Source organism: Trachemys scripta, chromosome 11 (assembly GCF_013100865.1).
Source record: "Trachemys scripta elegans isolate TJP31775 chromosome 11, CAS_Tse_1.0, whole genome shotgun sequence".
Classification (NCBI taxonomy): Eukaryota; Metazoa; Chordata; order Testudines; family Emydidae; genus Trachemys; species Trachemys scripta.
The window spans coordinates 39920886-39938671 of NC_048308.1; the positions used below are offsets into that span (position 1 = coordinate 39920886).

Below are 17786 nucleotides of genomic sequence, written 5' to 3' on the forward strand. Positions count from 1 at the left end.
GCAGAGCCGCCGGAGCCCCGGAGGGGAAGTGCCCGGCTGGGGGCGCAGGGTCCGGAGGCATAGGGGCTGCCCAAAGCCCGAGCGCTACCGGCTTCACGGTTTGCTGGGCAGCCTCCAGACCCTGCGCCCCCGGCTGGGCGCTTCCCCTCCCGGGCTCCAGCTGCGCTGGGGAAGCGCCGGCCGGGGGCGCAGGGTCTGGGGGCTGCCCGGCAAACCGTGAAGCTGGTAGTGCTGGGTCAGCCCTTTCCCCGTGGCTGGGAGTGGGAGGGAGGAGGGGCGGAGTTAGGGCTGGGAAGGGGTGGAGTTGGGGCGGGGCCAGGGGTGGGGGAATGGGCGGGGCCAGGGCCCGTGGAGGGTCCTCTTTTTTTAATTTATTAGATATGGTAACCCTAGAATATATACTGTAGAGCAGCGGTTCTCAAACTATTGTACTGGTGACCCCTTTCACATAGCAAGCCTCTGAGTGCGACCCCCCCTTATAAATTAAAAACACTTGTTTATATATTTAACACCATTATAAATGTTGGAGGCAAACCAGGGTTTGGGGTGGAGGCTGACAGCTCGTGCCCCCCGCCCATGTAATAACCCCCTGAGGGGTTCTGAACCCCAGTTTTAGAACCCCTGCTGTAGAAAATAATCCTGCATTAGTAAAGGCATGAACTAAATGATTTAAAAGGTCTTTTTTTCCTCTTATTTCTATTATATATTTTCAGTTTAGAAGAATTATTTTAATCCATTCTCTATAAACTTTAGTAACATCTTACACTTCAAAAATATGCTTATACATTTTTTTGTCAAAGGTTAAACACAAACTTAAAACCTTGAACTCAGTAGAATAGATTCCATGATGTGCTGTCATGATCCAGCGTCCAAAAAAAATGGATTTATTTCAAAATAAGTCCCAACTTAACATAATGAAAGAATTCACCTGTGTAAGTGCTGCTTTCATGCGTCTTTGGCAGTGCTGTTGCTAGCCCATTCGGGGCCCGAAGCAGGAATATTTTTGGGAGGGCCCTACACATACAACACATACTAATAATTAATAGGGGGCTCCTTGAGCTGCTTGGGGCCCTAAGCTTATGCCTAGCGCTGGCTCTAGTCCAGGGGTTGGCAACCTTTCAGAAGTGGTGTGCTTCATTTATTCACTCTAATTTAAGGTTTCGTGTGCCAGTAATATATTTTAACGTTTTTAGAAGGTCTCTTTCTAGAAGTCAGGAATGAGAGGATGGGTTGGATGGGGTGGTGGGGAGTAGTCAGGGTTGGAGGTTCCGGGGGCTGTCAGGGGACAGGGAACGGGGAGGTTGGATGGTGCAGGAGTCCCAAGGGGCCATCAGGGGGCGAGAAGCAGGAGGAGTCGGATAGGGAGCGGGGGCCGGGCCCTGCCTGGCTGTTTGGGGGGGGCACAGCCTCCCCTAACCGGCCCTCCATACAATTTCGGAAACCCGATGCAGCCCTCAGGCCAAAAAGTTTGCCTGCCCGTCTCAGAAGGACATCTAGCCTCAAAAATATGTCAGAAAATGTAGGAGTTAGAGGCATTTTAAAAGTAGTTGTGTGGCCAAATACACACACACACACACACACACTGAAAATCTGCTGTTAAATAAAGGCTGATTCTTTCTCCCGTGCAAGAATCCGGGTCACTAACGCCCTTAGGCACTATGCCAGCAGGCCATACCTGTGCAAGTAGTCTCATTGACATTAATGGGAACACTCATGTGAACAAGGTTTACAGAATCCAACCCCAGGGACTGTACATATGCACTTGGTCTTTGGCATCAAGGAGTGCAAGTGTCTCCAAATGACAACATTTCCTGCTATTCTTCATATTAATGCACAACGTTTCTTGAGCTCAGATCTCGATAAAAATGGTATTTCAATTATTTTAAAAGCACTAGAAATGAAAGTTTTTTGTTACAATATTTTTAAAAAAATCTGTTTTAATACTTACAGTAAGATTTCCAAACAGGTGGTCGGTATTCATCAGTATCTGAAAGAATAATGACATTTATCTAAATACACTATTAAAAACAAGGTAAACACATTCCGGCAGAAGCGTTGTTAAATTCAGCAAGATAACTGTACAAAAATCTATGCTAGTATTATTGGCATTTTAAAAGCTACAAAAAGGGAGGTATAAAAATGAACGCTCGAGCTAAGAGTTTTCTCTTCTTTACTTAGACATTTGTAAAGGTATTTTTCAAAACAAGGTGGAAGAAGAGCAATAGAATACCACTTGGCAAGATGGCCAATCTACACAGAACCCTAATGCTACTATAAATAGACGTGCAAAATTGGGAAGAAAAAGCATAATGCTTTCTTTAAATATGCTTTTTTAAAAAAGTTTGTATTAGAAAATGTTTCCTTAAAGATATTTAACTTAAGGTCAGATCAATCAACTTTCATTCCGTCTATTAACAACCTAGTTCTTCTCTAAAGTGTTTTGGGATTGGGTGTATCCCTTTTGTGAGCTCTAGTGGAGTTCCCTGTATTCTGTGTTTGTTTTAGAAGATGGTGTCACAAGAGGGCTCACAAACTATGTAAAGGGATACTACATTCTTCCACTGAAATCAGAGGCCAAACTCCTATAGACTTCAATGCTAGCAGGATCAGGCCCTACATTTGTGAAAGCAAGAGAACTGGAAGGTATCAATCTGTATAAGAAGCAATATTGTAACTTTATTCCACTGAGCTCTCTTCTTTTTCAAATCTTCTAATTACATTGATCCCAGCTAATCCTTGATTTGCAATCTGATACACTTCACAGCATATAAATAATACTGAAGAAGTTGCAAAAAACTTGCATTCCTTTTATATTGAGTACAAGCTTCACATAGTAAAAATTATCAGATGCCGTAAGAATACCACCAGTATCTCTCCAAATGGAAATCTTGCAAACCTCAAACTTTAATTCTTGTCATATACTTTGGAGTTTGTCATAAAAATAAATTGGTTTTCTAGGTTCTGTCTGTCTTGTAACTTGCTGACAATTTACCAGATGTTTTAAATTACAATGTTCTGTGACAAAAATAGGGCTCGATTCTGGCCCTCATTGCAGCTGCTTTGTGTCAGTTCACTGGTTCCTCTACTCCTATCAGGTACCCCTTAACTTTGGTTTTGATCCCATGAGCTACTGATCCTACAAGATGATGAGCTACCTCACCTCCCATTGCAGTTGATGGGAGTCAGTGGCACTCTGCATGTTGTAGGATCTATGAAACACAATCACACTTGAGAGTAGATGACAGTGTCTTCTGCTACACCACAACTTTTGGTAGGCAAGTATCTGCTGGCACTGATGCTGTCTGATGCATCACATATACCCCCTTGACTTCTGACTATCATCTTGAAGACACTAACAGAAGATGTTTGTCTAAAAGATGTGCACTAGCTCAAACAGAAGTTAATTCAGGGAAGTCCTATGGCCTGTGTTATTCAGGTCAGACAAAATCACCACAATGGTTCATTCTGGTCTTATAATCTATCTATCTGACTACGTTCGAGACCTCTTCTCTGAGGCTAGGTCTACACTACCCGCCTGAATCGGCGGGTAGAAATCGACCTCTCGGGGATCGATTTATTGCGTCCCATCGGGACGCGACAATCGATCCCCAAATCGGCGCTCTTACTCCACCAGCGGAGGTGGGAGTAAGCGCCGTCGACAGAAAGCCGCAGAAGTCGATTTTGCCGCCATCCTCATAGCGGGGTAAGTCGGCTGCGATACGTCGAATTCAGCTACGCTATTCACGTAGCTGAATTTGCGTATCTTAAATCGACTCCCCCCTGTAGTGTAGATGTACCCTGAGTCTTGTAGTGACAGACATCTTTACTCAGGCATCATCGATCCACCTTCCGGGGATTCTATTATCAAACCTGAGGTTGAGAAAATCTTTGGCTTGCATTCCCTTAAAGCAGGGGTGGGCAAACTACGGCCCACGGGCCGTTTTAAGCTGGCCCGCAAGCCATACCACGCAGCTGGGCCCCACTCCAGCCAGGGCGCTGGGTCAGGGGCTGCACCTGCGACTCAGCCCCGCTCCGGCTGGGGCGCTGGGTTGGGGGGCTGCACCACGCAACTCAGCCCCGCTCCGGCCGGGGGCTGCACCACATGGCTGGGCCCTGCTCCAGGGCTTTGGCTGGGGCGCAGGGCCACACCACTTGGCTCCCGGAAGCCGTAGCATGGCCCTGCTCTGGCTCCTACGCACTCCAATGGGAGCTGCAGGGGCGGTGCCTGCGGATGGGGCAGCGTGCAGAGCCGCCTGGCCGTGTCTCCGTGTAGGAGCTGGAGAAGGAACATGCCGCTGCTTCTGGGAGCCACTTGAGGTAAGCGCCGCTCACAGCCTGCACCCCTGAGCCTCTCCCCACACCCCAACCCCTTGCCCCAGCCCTGATCCCCCTCCTGCTTTTCAAACCTCTCGATCCCAGCCCGGAGCACCCTCCTGCACCCCAAACCTCTCATTCCCAGCCCCACCCCAGAGCCTGCACCCCCTCCCATCACCCAACCCCAATTTTGTGAGCATTCATAGCCCGCCATACAATTTCTATTCCCCAATGTGGCCCTCGGGCCAAAAAGTTTGCCCACCCCTGCCTTAGGGTAAGAAACTTACTTCCTGTGGATATTTACCTTAACCCACCACCTCCCCATTCAGAAACATTTGTAAACACTTCTAATTCAGGAACGTTTTCTATTTTAATTGCTATCACCTATGGATGGTAACTCCTCCACCTTGCATTTTCCACCATATTTGTATAGCTGTCATTTTGTCTGGCTTTTTATTATCTATCTTGTATGACATTTTAACTACTATATAGGATTATCATATATTAATTGCTTATAGAGTGCCTCAAGTGCCTTGGTATTAGGACCTTTTATAAATATTATATTGTTATTAATAAGTGAGCATCTGGGTGAGATAAATGGATTCCCAAAATCCCATTTCTAAATCCACAAGAGATCATGCAGACATGCTACCATCTCATGGTTGCCTGCCAAGTGTCTCACAACAGCACAGAGGTTTTCAGCTGTCCACCCTATGCTGTGCATTGAAAGACCATCATCAGTAGACACATTAAGGACTATCCGTTCCTAATTTTTATTTTATTTCAAGTTAAAGCCATGTTAGGAAGTGCATGGTAGGAGCACTGGAACCTGATCCCTCAGCACTGTACTGTATGTCATATGAAAAATGGCAAAACCTGTGTCTAAAAATAATGGGCCCTTATTCCTAGAAGAATATGACTACACTATTAGCTGGCTTTTGGTCGACTGTTGCTACTTTATAAAAAACATTTGCATCCGTTTGATTTACAAATAAATGACAGGTAAAGGACATTATCCCCAAATTTTGTACAATGTGAGCTGACTATTACGAAAATACAAATATCTTGGCAGTTTAAACCATTTTTGAAGGAACTACAGCTATGTAATCATTACAACTAAGGGCATTATATTTGCAAAACTGAGAAGCAACAATATTTCTGCCTACACAAAAAAATCTCGTTAAAGTCAAACAAGAACAGAGGTAACTTTCACATAACAATTTATAAAATTCAGAAACTGGAAGGAATGATTTATGTTCTGCAGCTGTGCACAAGTATTTTGTTTAGAAATCTGTCAGCATACTTTACTACCTTAACGCTGTTAGAGTTCCCAGAGAACATTCCACATTCGGGAATGAAAAACAAAAGGTCATTTCTATTGTAATTTTTAAAAATGTTCTCAGATATCAAATATGTAGCAGCAAGCACAGGATAATGACAATAATGAAGGAGAGGTTTTATAGTGTACACTTGTGTCTGTAACAGAGCACTGTTGCTGTTAGCAATTGATAAACATTACTCTGCTACCCACCGATAAAAAAGTCTAAACACCACATGGAACTATTAAAATTTGTTTTAAAAAATTATGAATGTGGACCAAATTTTCAAAAATGAACTGTATTTTTGGATGCACACTTTGTGAAGAGGCCTGATTTCCAGAGGGTAGGTGCTTTTTCTTTAAGGTGTCCAGTTGGGCATCCAAAAATTAAGATATCCAGATCACTGGTCTGTTTCTTTAAGTCACAATTCAGAGCTAGAGAGATACAATGTGCTGCAAAACTGAACCAAAATATAAAGTTCCCACCAACACAACAGTGTTTTTTAATTAATGATGTAAACTCTACTCTGTCAATCTCTCTCAGGTTTTTCTATAGCGCCTATCAGTGCAATGCCTGAGCTCTGCTCTAAAGTTCTCATAATAAGATCAAACCATTTTCTGCAAGTTGTGCATCATGTTTTTCCTCTACAGTATTTTTTAGTTAATTTATATTGAATTAATCTGAATATTGAACCTGGTGCTGCAAACCCTTACTACTGGGTGTAGTCCTACAGATGACAATTTGAGAACTCAAGTGCTACACTCATTAGTAAGAGTTTTTAGGATCATGCTCATAGCACATTTTAGTAAATTTGCCACTTCAACCAAAGCTAGTATAATTTTACAGGCACAGAATTTAGATACTGTTACACAGAAGTAAGAAGTCTTGTTTGTAAAATAGCAATGCATCAGAAAAAAAACTGATAAATTTCCCTCTCCCAAGCAATTTTTGAAGTCTACAAAAATCTTGCGCTGATAAGGAAGGAAGAAAAAGAAAAGGGGATGTATAGAGGAGACACTATTGAAATACAATACTGGGATTTCTGAAAGCATCGTAGCCTAAAGCAGGGGTTCACACAACAAATTTTTTGGTGGCCTCAGAGTGCGGCCACCAACTCTTGCTGGTAGCCGCGCTGACACTTTTTCCTAAAATACTTAATTAACTTTAAGAAAATCAAAATAGATATGCATAAACACATATCCAAATTGTTATAATTTATTTGGATAGGGTTTTTTTCAAATTAAGTAATAAAAAAAAATTTAGGACAGTTCAGTAAGAAACAGCTGTTTTTTCAAAACCTGCACTAACTTCTTAGCTCCTAAAGATCCCTGTCATACACATTAATAAGGTTAAATGAAGAGAACATCATTTTACATTGATATAGCACTTTTCATCCCACTGAGACCCAAAGACATTTATAAAGTAAGGGGAAAATAGTGCAGGATATTTCCACATATTAAAAGCATGGACAGCATGAGGAGGCCACTGTCCACAGTTCTCGTATCTTGTAGTGGATTCCTGCTAAATTGGACCAAGAGTAGAATCAGATCTGTCCCTGAGAGCAGTGTTTTGGCGCAAACCAGCAGAAGTGTATGTGCCATGAGAGACAGGAGTGGTCCTGGCTCCACACACTAGTTCAAAAGTGAGTGCTATTTCTACCCACAACTCAAGTCAGAACTGGAGGAACACAGGGCCCTGAACAGCAGCAGCAGAGGCCCCACCCAGTCCCACACATCATGAAATCACAACAGTGTGACGGACCATACCTTAACCTTCTCAATGGCAGGGGCAAAGCCACCAGCATTTGCCTACTCATCTCCCTTTGCTGGGCAAGGAAACTTTGAGCCCTCCAGACAATTCCCAATCCTTCCTTAGCGCTCACCTGTTTCCTCACAAACAGCACTCTGACCTTTTCTTCTCCAGCTTCTGGCTTTCTTCTGAGCTCAACAGTTTCCACTCTCACAGCAGAGGCCCACCCTCACCCCATGCTAACTGCTGGTTCTGCTCCGTATTTTAGCGCATCCCAGCTCCACTGCAATCTGCCTACCCCCATACCCAACATGTTCAGCATGTAAATCCCACCTTCTCATCTCTCCTCAACCATACCTCATTACCTAGCTGAACTCATTCTCAAGTCTCTCAGAAGTCCAGCTGTCCTCTTTTTCCTCTTTGACTTGGAGATATGGGTGTAAGATTTGCCAATCTATGGTAGGCTGCCCACTGTGACAGACCCAGACCAGTGGGGTACAGGAGTCTGGTAGAGGGCAAATATACTGGTCACTGGATGAGTAGTTTTCTGTTCCCTGAGTGACCGGAGCAGGGGCTGTACTAGAATAATGAGGAACCTGCTAAGGCAGGTAGGTTAATTAGGACACCTGGAGCCAATTAAGAAGAAGCTGCTAGAATCAATGAAGCCAGGCTAATCAGGGCACCTGGGTTTTAAAAAGGAGCTCATTTCAGTTTGTGGTGCGAGTAAGGAGTTGGGAGCAAGAGGTGCAAGGAGCTGAGAGGGTGTGTTGCTGGAGAACTGAGGAGCACAAGTGTTATCAGACACCAGGAGGAAGGTCCTGTGGTGAGAATAAGGAAAGTGTTTGGAGGAGGCCATGGGGAAGTAGCCCAGGGAGTTGTAGCTGCCATGCAGCTGTTACAGGAGGTACTATAGACAGCTGCAGTCCACAGGGCCTGGGCTGGAACCCAGAGTAGGGGGTGGGCCCGGGTTCCCCCCAAACCTTCCAATTGACCTGGACTGTGGGTTCTTCCAGAGGGGAAGGTCTCTGGGCTGTTCTCCAACCCACATGGTGAATCTCTGAGGCAAGAAAATTTGCCAATAAGCGCAGGACCCACCAAGATAGAGGAGGAACTTTGTCACACCACGTAATTGGCAAGGGCAGAATATGCACACCGGGAAAGGAGTACGTGAAGAAAACTTGATGCATCCTCTCCAGGCCAGAGGACAATTTTGCCCTCCTTAATAAGGAAGAATTCCTTTCATAATGTGATGGAACTGAGGAAGGAATTGAACAAAAATACCACAGGTCATTGGAAGTTAAATAGCCAAGAAGTGATAGGCTGACAGTGAAATCTGAAAAACATGCTAGCACTGAGAGAATGGACTCCAGTTAGAGGCAGCTATTTATGAGAAATTCATATATAGATCACAAAACAGTACAAGAACATTTCAGGTTCTTGGACACAAATAGCTAATTCTAACATTTAAGCATAGAATTTCCTTTGTTCTTTTCCTTCTTTCTTCCTTTAGTTGCACGTTCTTTTTATCTCTTTAGATAAAGCTTGTCTAATTTATTCACCCATGTAATGGTTACCATGGAACTCTATGTGCCTTCAGAAAAATATTAGATTTACAAGCAGAAAAGGGCAAAGGTTTTTCCTTGCCTATTATGTGTATGTACACTATTGTCAAGAACCAGAGACAGTGGGCCACCAAGGACAACCATGCAACAGGCTAATGGGGCACTTCTATGTTAATGCTGATAACCCCTGCATGAACAAGTACTCCCTTGAGAAGAAAGACCTTGCATTTGAGGCATCACTATTATTTCAGAAGGCACATTCACTAGAAGAGCACACTTGTTTCAAGGTGGGCTTCAGAAATACAACAGCATTAACATTTCAGGTTATAGATTGGCTTTACTCTGGCAACATTCCTATTAGCACATCAATGATTGGGTATTTAGACCTAAATTTTCAAAACTGACTAGTAAGTTTGGGTGCCTCAATTTTTGGGTGATCAGCTAGACACACATTAAAGGGACATGATTTTTCAGAGGGTGATCACCCCCAAAATTGAAGCACACAGTCTCTAGTCTCTTTTGAAAAGTAGAACGGAACAGATCTTCATTGGAGAGTAGTGGCTAGAAGGATTATGACAAATCGCCATGGCCAGTTTAGGTGTATGCCATTTTTTCAGAAACAATTTATAGAACACTCCCCTTCAGCCTCGAGGGTCTGTTGGTTAGCATCTCCAAGATGTTCATGGGATGTTCTCAAGAAGTTACCTGACCTATTATAAAACAGCAAGCATTTATTTAAGGGTGACATTCTCAAACCAAGAAGACAGCCAAATCAAACAGGATATTTCATTTCTTCTCTCTTTTTAGAGTAAGTGTGCCAACAGTATCTCAAAGATGAAACTCAACCCACCAGAAAATGTTTTCAATTGCAGCCAGGCAGGGGTGAGCAGCCAGGGCCTCTAAATTCCCAGACAAAAAAAAGTAAGTTAATTAAAGATTGTACACGGGAAACATTAATAAAGCAAAGAGGTCTATGGCCTCTACTTTCAAGACAGACAGGAAAAAAGTTAATCTCTGGCTTGTGTGAATAGTATGTGATCTCTTAGCAATTCTGGGAGAACTTATAAGTTAAAATAAGGTATCCTGTCTGAATGAGGTCATAGATGGAGACAGGGTCTTGGCACAAAGGGTAATAAGCATAGCATGAAGACCTGCCTAAACCAAGAAAGATCATCAGCTCTCCAGCAGGGAGTCTGTTGATCATACTCCAGCCAATTCTGGAACCAAGAGGTTTAAGAAGTTCATTTCAGCCTAGCTTATGCTTGGCTAACAAAAGTGAAAATCTTTTTTAATTTTCCTGACATCCATTTTTTATCAAGGAGCAAGGATCTCTCTGGCATTAGGTATCTCTACCTTCATCGCTCTTCACAGGGGCACATGAAATGAAGAGAGAAATGGTCCTTTGACTCAGTAATACCAGATCTTTGCCTTCCAATAGTGCAGAAATGGCAAATTAATTCTGTGAGAAACACAGGGTAAGAACCTTAAGATTATTCTTTTGTATATTCCCGTTTATCTCAGAAATTACTATATGGCTTTGTTAATTACGACACTTCCATTTTATTTAGAATTTGAAATACATTAGACACATTCTTAATACAAAATTAGCATTGGTATTTTAATTCATGAAAGCAAGTATATTAAGCATTGTGGTCCCTGTTGGCACTTGCAGTAATTGTTATCACTACAGTGACTGCAGTACCATGGTATCTCCTTTTCTATAGGAAAGTATCTTGGGTTCTGCAGGTATGTAGGGCAGTGAATACTGAGTTTATAATGGTGTCCACAGATATAACGAGTATGTATAATGTCACGGTGTTGTAGTTGCTCAGGAGTTATAGCTAAATTTTCTGGATTTACTTCAATTAGTAGCTAATTCTTAACATTGCTTTAACAGTTTTTTTTAACATAATTTCCTTGTATTTTAAAAAAAAAATTGGCACAAAGGCAGGGAGATCATACATTTAAAAAGCTTGCTGAAGCATCAACACAACTCCTCAAGTATCCAGGTCCCCTAGATAAACCAAGAAGAGCCTCAAAGCAACAAGCTTCTCAGTGCATCTCCAAACAAACAAATATTTGTTTGAACATTCCACATACCAGTCATGCATTCATTTTAATGTCTAAATATTGAACAGCAAGAGTAACTGTGAATACACATATTAGACGTGCATGGAAGGCTAAATTGTTCTGCTCCAGTAAAAGAGCAGGGAGAGGCAGGATGCAGAGAGGCTACAACTGAGACATCTCACTCCTGTGTCTGCAAAACACACCTCTACAGCAGACCGTGGGGGTTGGGAGGGCATTTCTGGTATAAGCTGGCCAGTAAGTATATGACTGTGCTGCTCCACCAACCATACTGTTACATACACACGCATGTTGTAGGGGAGAGGACAAGCTCTTGTTAGCCACTAGCAGTCTGCACGGTTTGTTTCCCTAAAACCTTGGCTGAAGCATGTCCATCTACTGAGCTCAAGTCTTTCCAGAAAGTCCAATAGCAGGCACCTCATCCCAGCAGTGATGGGAGGAAGTAGAGAAGGAGGGAGAGGAAGAAGAGGAAAGAAAGATTCGTGCCCTCATCTCCAATTCTGCAGTTTTGCATCCCTTATACAGTTGGCTGCCTGCTCATAGCTGCAGGGGGAGGATATGGTCAGCTATGACTCTCTCCACATTCAAACTCTTTTGCCTCCAGTCTGGGCCCTAGTTAGCAACACTCTGCACTTGTACAGCATCTTTTATAAATACTGTACCTGTACATCTATGCCAGACTTGGATTTTTACAATTAAACCATGTTGCAGTTATCTGAGCAATAAACTAAAACCAGCTGAATGGATTCTCGTCAAATGTCTCATAGAAATTCACATGTGCGATGAGCATAAGGATATAATGCAATTTTGGGAAAGTTATGAGCCAGTAAAAACAGGAGTGTAAATTAAAAGTGGCCTTCCAGCTGTAACATGGCACTAAATCATATATACTGCACATTATGTTTTTAGAGGGATCAAAACTCAGTTATTTGTCTTCAGTGGCATAGTTTATATCTTCACAAGTGTACCCTAGTTATTACTTTTCTGAACAAATGTTGTTAGCTTTCTACAATGGAATACTGCGGTAAAAACGAGTAACAGAAACCAATGGTGAGGTAAACGCATGAAGGCTAACAGGGCTAGTTCCATTTCCCAACTAATCTGCACAAGCAGTTACACTGCTTGAAAGAGAAAAGAAACAGCTTTTACATACACTACAGAAATGAGGTGGCTTAAGGAAGGCTATGCATTACATAATTGAATCAAGCTTTAGGGGAAAAAAATAACATTACTCCAATCTCAGCTTCTATACAGGCCTGATCCAAGACCAGTGATTTCAATGGAAAGCCTTCCACTGGGTTTAAGGTGGCTCCTGAGGGGTGTTGAATGTGTTCAACTCCCACCAAAGAAAACTGGAGAGGCGGCATACAGCTCCTCCTAGGGTCAGGCTACGATTACTATTTGTCCAGTGAATAATCTCTAATACTTTCTGACTTACCACAATTGGCATCGCAACAAATGAATTCACCTTGTACATTAATAGATCAGATTGCAGTAGTTTATTTCCATATTTTCATTTCTTGATTTCAGCAAGACAAAGGGAACAGAGAATCAAGCTATGACCAGCTATTTTGTAGATGTTGATGCTTTCCCTTCCCAACACTAGATACATAATATGACAGCTGATTACAGGAGTATTTGATATGTGGAAAAAATGGTTGAAATATTTATTATATCAAGAAATTACTAAAGAGTCTCAGTATCACAAAATTTAGAATTAATTTTATTTCCAGTCTAGTAAGAACTGGATTTTATGGAGATTAGGGTCCTCTCTCCCCCCGCTATGCAGTTGCAATGAAAACACTGCACATAAAAACACAGCTGTCCAACTATTTTTAAATATATTTTCTAAATCTCTAAAAATCATTTTTAAAAATGGCTGCTGAAAGTGTAAAAGTACATTTGAAACACAAAGGTAAAAAGATGACAAGTGCCATCTTGTGGACATTTGATGTAAATAGAATTTAATCTTGCTTAGTTTACAGCACTGGAGGATTTGCAATGGTTGTACAGCAGAAGAGCAATTTAAAAATTTATCCAATTTGTGCTTTACTGCTAATGCATCTACAGAGCATTCAGCAGTGGCTAGGTCATAAGCAGCAGTCTAAGCATACCTAATATATCAAACACAGCTGTGCCTGTTACACTCCTCTGCCTTCTTCCCCCGCATGTTTTCATATGCTTAGACTGCAAGTTCTTTGGGGGCAGGGACAGTCTTTACTACAATGTTCAGCACAAAGGGGTCCCAAACCCATACCTGAGGCCTCAGAATGTTACCTCAATACAAATAAAATTCAGGCTTAATACCCTCAACCAAAAGCAGATTGTATTATAGTACTGAACAGAGCTAGGGCTCCACTGTGATAGGGTCCGTACAACTACAACTAGCAAAAGGATGGTCCCCGCTTCAAAGAGTTTACAATCTAAGTAAAATATAAGAGACAACAGATAGATGCAGGGAGGAGGAGCACAAAGTAACAATCACAGCAGGTCAGAAACCAGAATTTCTGTCTGAGGGAAATTCTGAATTTTAAAAAAAAGTTTTGAATTGGAACAAAAAGCCAAAATTTCCATTATGAAAAACATTCTGAAAACATTTATCTGAAATCATCCCTGCTCAGAGACCTCATTTATTTCTTGTTTCTTTTGTTCCATTCCCCCTGGGCTTGGGGTGGAAGAAGCAGGCAGTTTGTCACTAGGTGTGCTTATCTGACTTACTGTCAACTTCACCAGCAACTTCATCAAGTGGTCAGAGTCTGAAAAGGTTTACGAGAAGACAAGATACTTTTTTTTTTAATTAATACAACCAACTGGGAAGTTGGAACAGGTCCTGAAAATTGAGACACATTCTGGACACAGTCTGAAGTAGGACTGAAGAAGAAATACAAAGTAATATGTTATAATGTTGTTTTAGACTACTAAAAAAGAAAAACTTTCAAACATTCCCAAAATATAATCCCACCAACCACAGCTAACCATGAGTGTGGTTATAAGTATTGTCCTCACCTGCAGAGGAAGATTTTCCCCATTGGGCACTGGTAGCAGCTTGGTTTCTCCTGTTCTCTGCCTGCACCACGTGGCTCGGCCCTGCTCTGGCCACAAGCCACGACATAGCCTTGCTCTGGGTCCTAAACGCTCCAATGGGAGCTGCAAGGGCGGTTCCTGCGGATGGGGCAGCGTGCAGAGCCGCCTGGCTGCTCCTCTGCACAGGAGCCGGAGAAGAGACATACCACTGCTTCCGGGAGCCGCTTGAGGTAAGTGCCGCTCGGAGCCTGCACCCCTAAGCCTCTCCCTACGCCCCAACCCCGATCCTCCTCCCACTCTCCAAACCCCTCAATCTCAGCCCGGAGCACCCTCCTGCACCCCAAACCTCTCATCCCAGCCCCACCCCAGAGCCCGCACCCCAGCTGGAACCAGCACCTCTTCCCGCACCCCTGATCCACCTCCCGCCCTCTCCCCCACAGTCCCAGCCCAGAGCCCCCTCCTACAGCCCAAACTCCTCATCCCCAGCCCCACCATAGAGCCTGCACTCCCTCCTGCACCCCAACCCCAATTTTGTGAGCATTCATGGCCCGCCATACAATTTCTATTCCCCGATGTGGCCCTCGGGCCAGAAAGTTTGCCCACCCCTGGACTAGATGATCTAATGGTCTCTTCTGGCCTTACACTCTATAGATTTAACTGCAAGGTAGCTAAAGGGAGCTTGTCTCTAACTAGGATTTTGCAACAAGATAGCTATTGTGTATTAGTTATCACACTCTAAAACCCTCACTTTATTAGCAGTGAAGCACTTTATTAGCCTAAATTGCCGGGAGATTATTAGGAGCATATCTGATTTCTGCCTCCTACTACAAATGGGGTTTTCCGTTTCTAAAATATTCATCAAAAATACAAGCCACGACTTATATGAAAATAGTGGTTTGCACTGATACTTTCACTGTCCAGAACTGACACAATGATACCTCCACTCATGCTATGGCCAGGAAGGACACATTCCCAAGTGACATACTTTTGGCCTGTAATATGACCTGGTTACCATACCATTAAGGATATAACCCGGAGAAGTAATCAGATTACTCTACTGTTCTCCATGACGACGGAAGGGAAAGTTAGCCTGATGGCCATGCTTTTATTTCTAAATTTCAGTTTACTTTCTTTTTAATCAGACACCTGAATCTTCAGCCACTGAGATTTTTCCCCTGTCATTTTGCAATTTAAGTCTTCACATTTTTTACATATAACCTATTAAAAATTCACCATAATGACAGATTAATCTGAGATCAGCTAGAAGAGCCCTAATCTACTGAATAATGTAGGTTCTTTTAAGTTACCCTATGGTTTATGAATATAAAGTTCATTATCATTTTACACTTAATGCACCACAGTGTTGTGGCGATTCCGGTTCTACTAACTAAATAAAAGGGGAAGCAATATATTAATTCCTTTCACCAGACTGAGGGCTAGTCTACACCTCCACGAGGGCATAGCTACCAGTGCTGGTAGCTCTCTCATTCAAACACCGTCTCATTCAAATCCATCATCACTCAGGTGCACTGTCTACACTGGCGCTTTACAGCGCTGAAACTTGCTGAGCTCATGGCGGTGTTTTTTCACACTCCTGAGCGAGAAAGTTGCAGTGCTGTAAATTGCCAGTGTAGACAAGCCCTGAGTGATGATGGATTTGAGTGAGATGGTGTTTTACAGGTCACCTTAACAATGGCTACTCCAGGTTCACAATTTTCTAAATCTCTTTCCCCACAGCTAGTTTCTCTGTTGCACTAGCAAAGAGCTGTTCTACTTGCAAAAACTACACACAGAGAGAAAGGAGCCGGTATAGGCACTCTGGTCAGTGTAAAAACCGTGCTCTGGGGCCTCTTGCATCACAGAAGCTTGTAGTCAGACTAATGCAATAGACAAATGATTGTTTGGAAGCCAGGGTACCAGCTCTGAAGTGCTTTGGAGAGTGAGGGTTTCTCAGTCTCTCCAGCTGACTGTGGTTCTTTCTGTACATTTGTGAACGAGAAGAGAGCTCCTCCTGGCTGGGGAACACTAGGAACAGCACTTAGGAGGAAAAGTGGGAGACAGAGATCTGTCCCTGCACAGAAGGAAAGGCAGAGCTAGAGGAAAGACTCAGCATGATTGACACTTGAATTCAACCTGCAAGTCTCCCTCCTAAGTAACTTCCACTTTTTTTTTTTTTTTTTAAAGTTGAATTCACCTTGTTTCTTTTCCTCTCCATTTTCAAGTAATTTCTCCCTCTATTGTCAGTTGAAAGACAGACTGGTCTGAGTAATGAGAACTTAGATTTTATTTCCTTTTTTAAAATAAGGAAGCATGGCGCGAGAATCGTGGTAGAGTTTTGAACAGAAAATTTTATATGATCATTATTACATTCCAGTAGCACCTGCACACACTACATGAGGCTGGGACCCACTGCACTAGGCACTGTACAAACCCATGGTGAGATGCAGTCGTTGCCCTGAAAAGCTTACAATCTAAAGAGAAAAGACGAACACCCCCAGCGCCAACACAACACTTTTCATCGATAGATCTCAAAGCACTTTAAAAGGAGGTCCGATTCATTAGCTTTGTTTTACAGGAAACTGAAATACAGAGAGGGGAAATGACTTGGCAAAGGTCACTCAGCAGGCTAGGGCATTCTCCTGACTACCAGTCCTAGTCAGTCTAATAATTCACTAGAAATACAACCTCTCCATACAAAAAAATTCATTCTGCATTTTAAAACTCCGTTTTTGATCCTTATAAATAGCTCCTTCACAACTGCAGTCAGCAGCATGGGCTGTGCTTCAGAAACACATACAAAACTGCAGCACCTGGTGGATCAAAAACATGGGTTGAAATGAAAGTCCTCTGGCATATCCACATGATTGAATAAAACTTTCTGGAACATTCCTGCAACAATGACATGGACAAAGGTGTCAGGGAAAAGAAGTAGCCATGCTTTGCATCAGTGTCCCCTGCAGAACCACCAGATTGCTATGCAGAAACAGGGTGCAAAGTTAATACAGCTCCAAACAGTATTATCTCCTGTCAGCCCCCTCTGAGGTTGCTGCTGCACGCTCATGGGGGAAGGGAGGAACAAGACAATAGAAGCATAGTGTACTTTACATCCTACAGACCAAGTCTGACACCAGAAGAGTCAACAAACCCTTAGAAAAATGCTCTTCAGGCTTCTCTATGGAACCCTATGGTTCCGAGAGAGAGAGAGAGACCAGTGCCTAAGGCATTGGAGCGGGACTCAGGAGACCTGGATTCTATTCCCAGCTCTGCCCCAGCCCGCTGGGCAATGTTAGGCAAGTCATTTTTCTTCTCTGTTACCCAGTTTCCCCAACTGTAAAATGGGTATAATGAGATCTACGATGAAAAGCTCTGAGCTAGCTGTTATGGTCAGTTTTTTGAAATACCTGAGTGCAGAATAGAGGGTTCTGCAAAGGGTTTTCTCCAGTGTTTTCACCCTACTTTATATAAAGTGCAATATATGGAAAAACAGTGGTAAGTTAGTCTCTGACTTCTTCTGTTTAATGTAGTTTCCAAATTTGATTTGGGGGCTTTTTATAACCTGTAGTATTAATAAATATTACAAATAGAGGTGCTCTGATGTACATTGGTTAGCTTGCCACACTGCCACACTGGGGACTCATAGCCCTTAACAATTCTGCTTTACAGTTTGGTCAGGACTGGACCACTGTGTTGGCAACTTTCTTAGTTATACTTAGGATATCAGTGTGCAGAC

General features: G+C 42.8%; 1 protein-coding gene across 3 annotated transcripts in view; it reads right to left on the reverse strand.

The window, feature by feature from the left end:
* Nucleotides 1–17786, reverse strand: part of CHN1 (chimerin 1) — a 156040-nt gene that overhangs the window by 125734 nt on the left and 12520 nt on the right. For all 3 annotated transcript variants that reach the window (XM_034785637.1, XM_034785634.1, XM_034785635.1), the window contains one exon: nt 1949–1987. In XM_034785637.1, the coding sequence (XP_034641528.1) occupies nt 1949–1981 (33 nt within the window). In that variant the 5' untranslated portion in view covers nt 1982–1987. The remainder of the gene's footprint in view (nt 1–1948; nt 1988–17786) is intronic.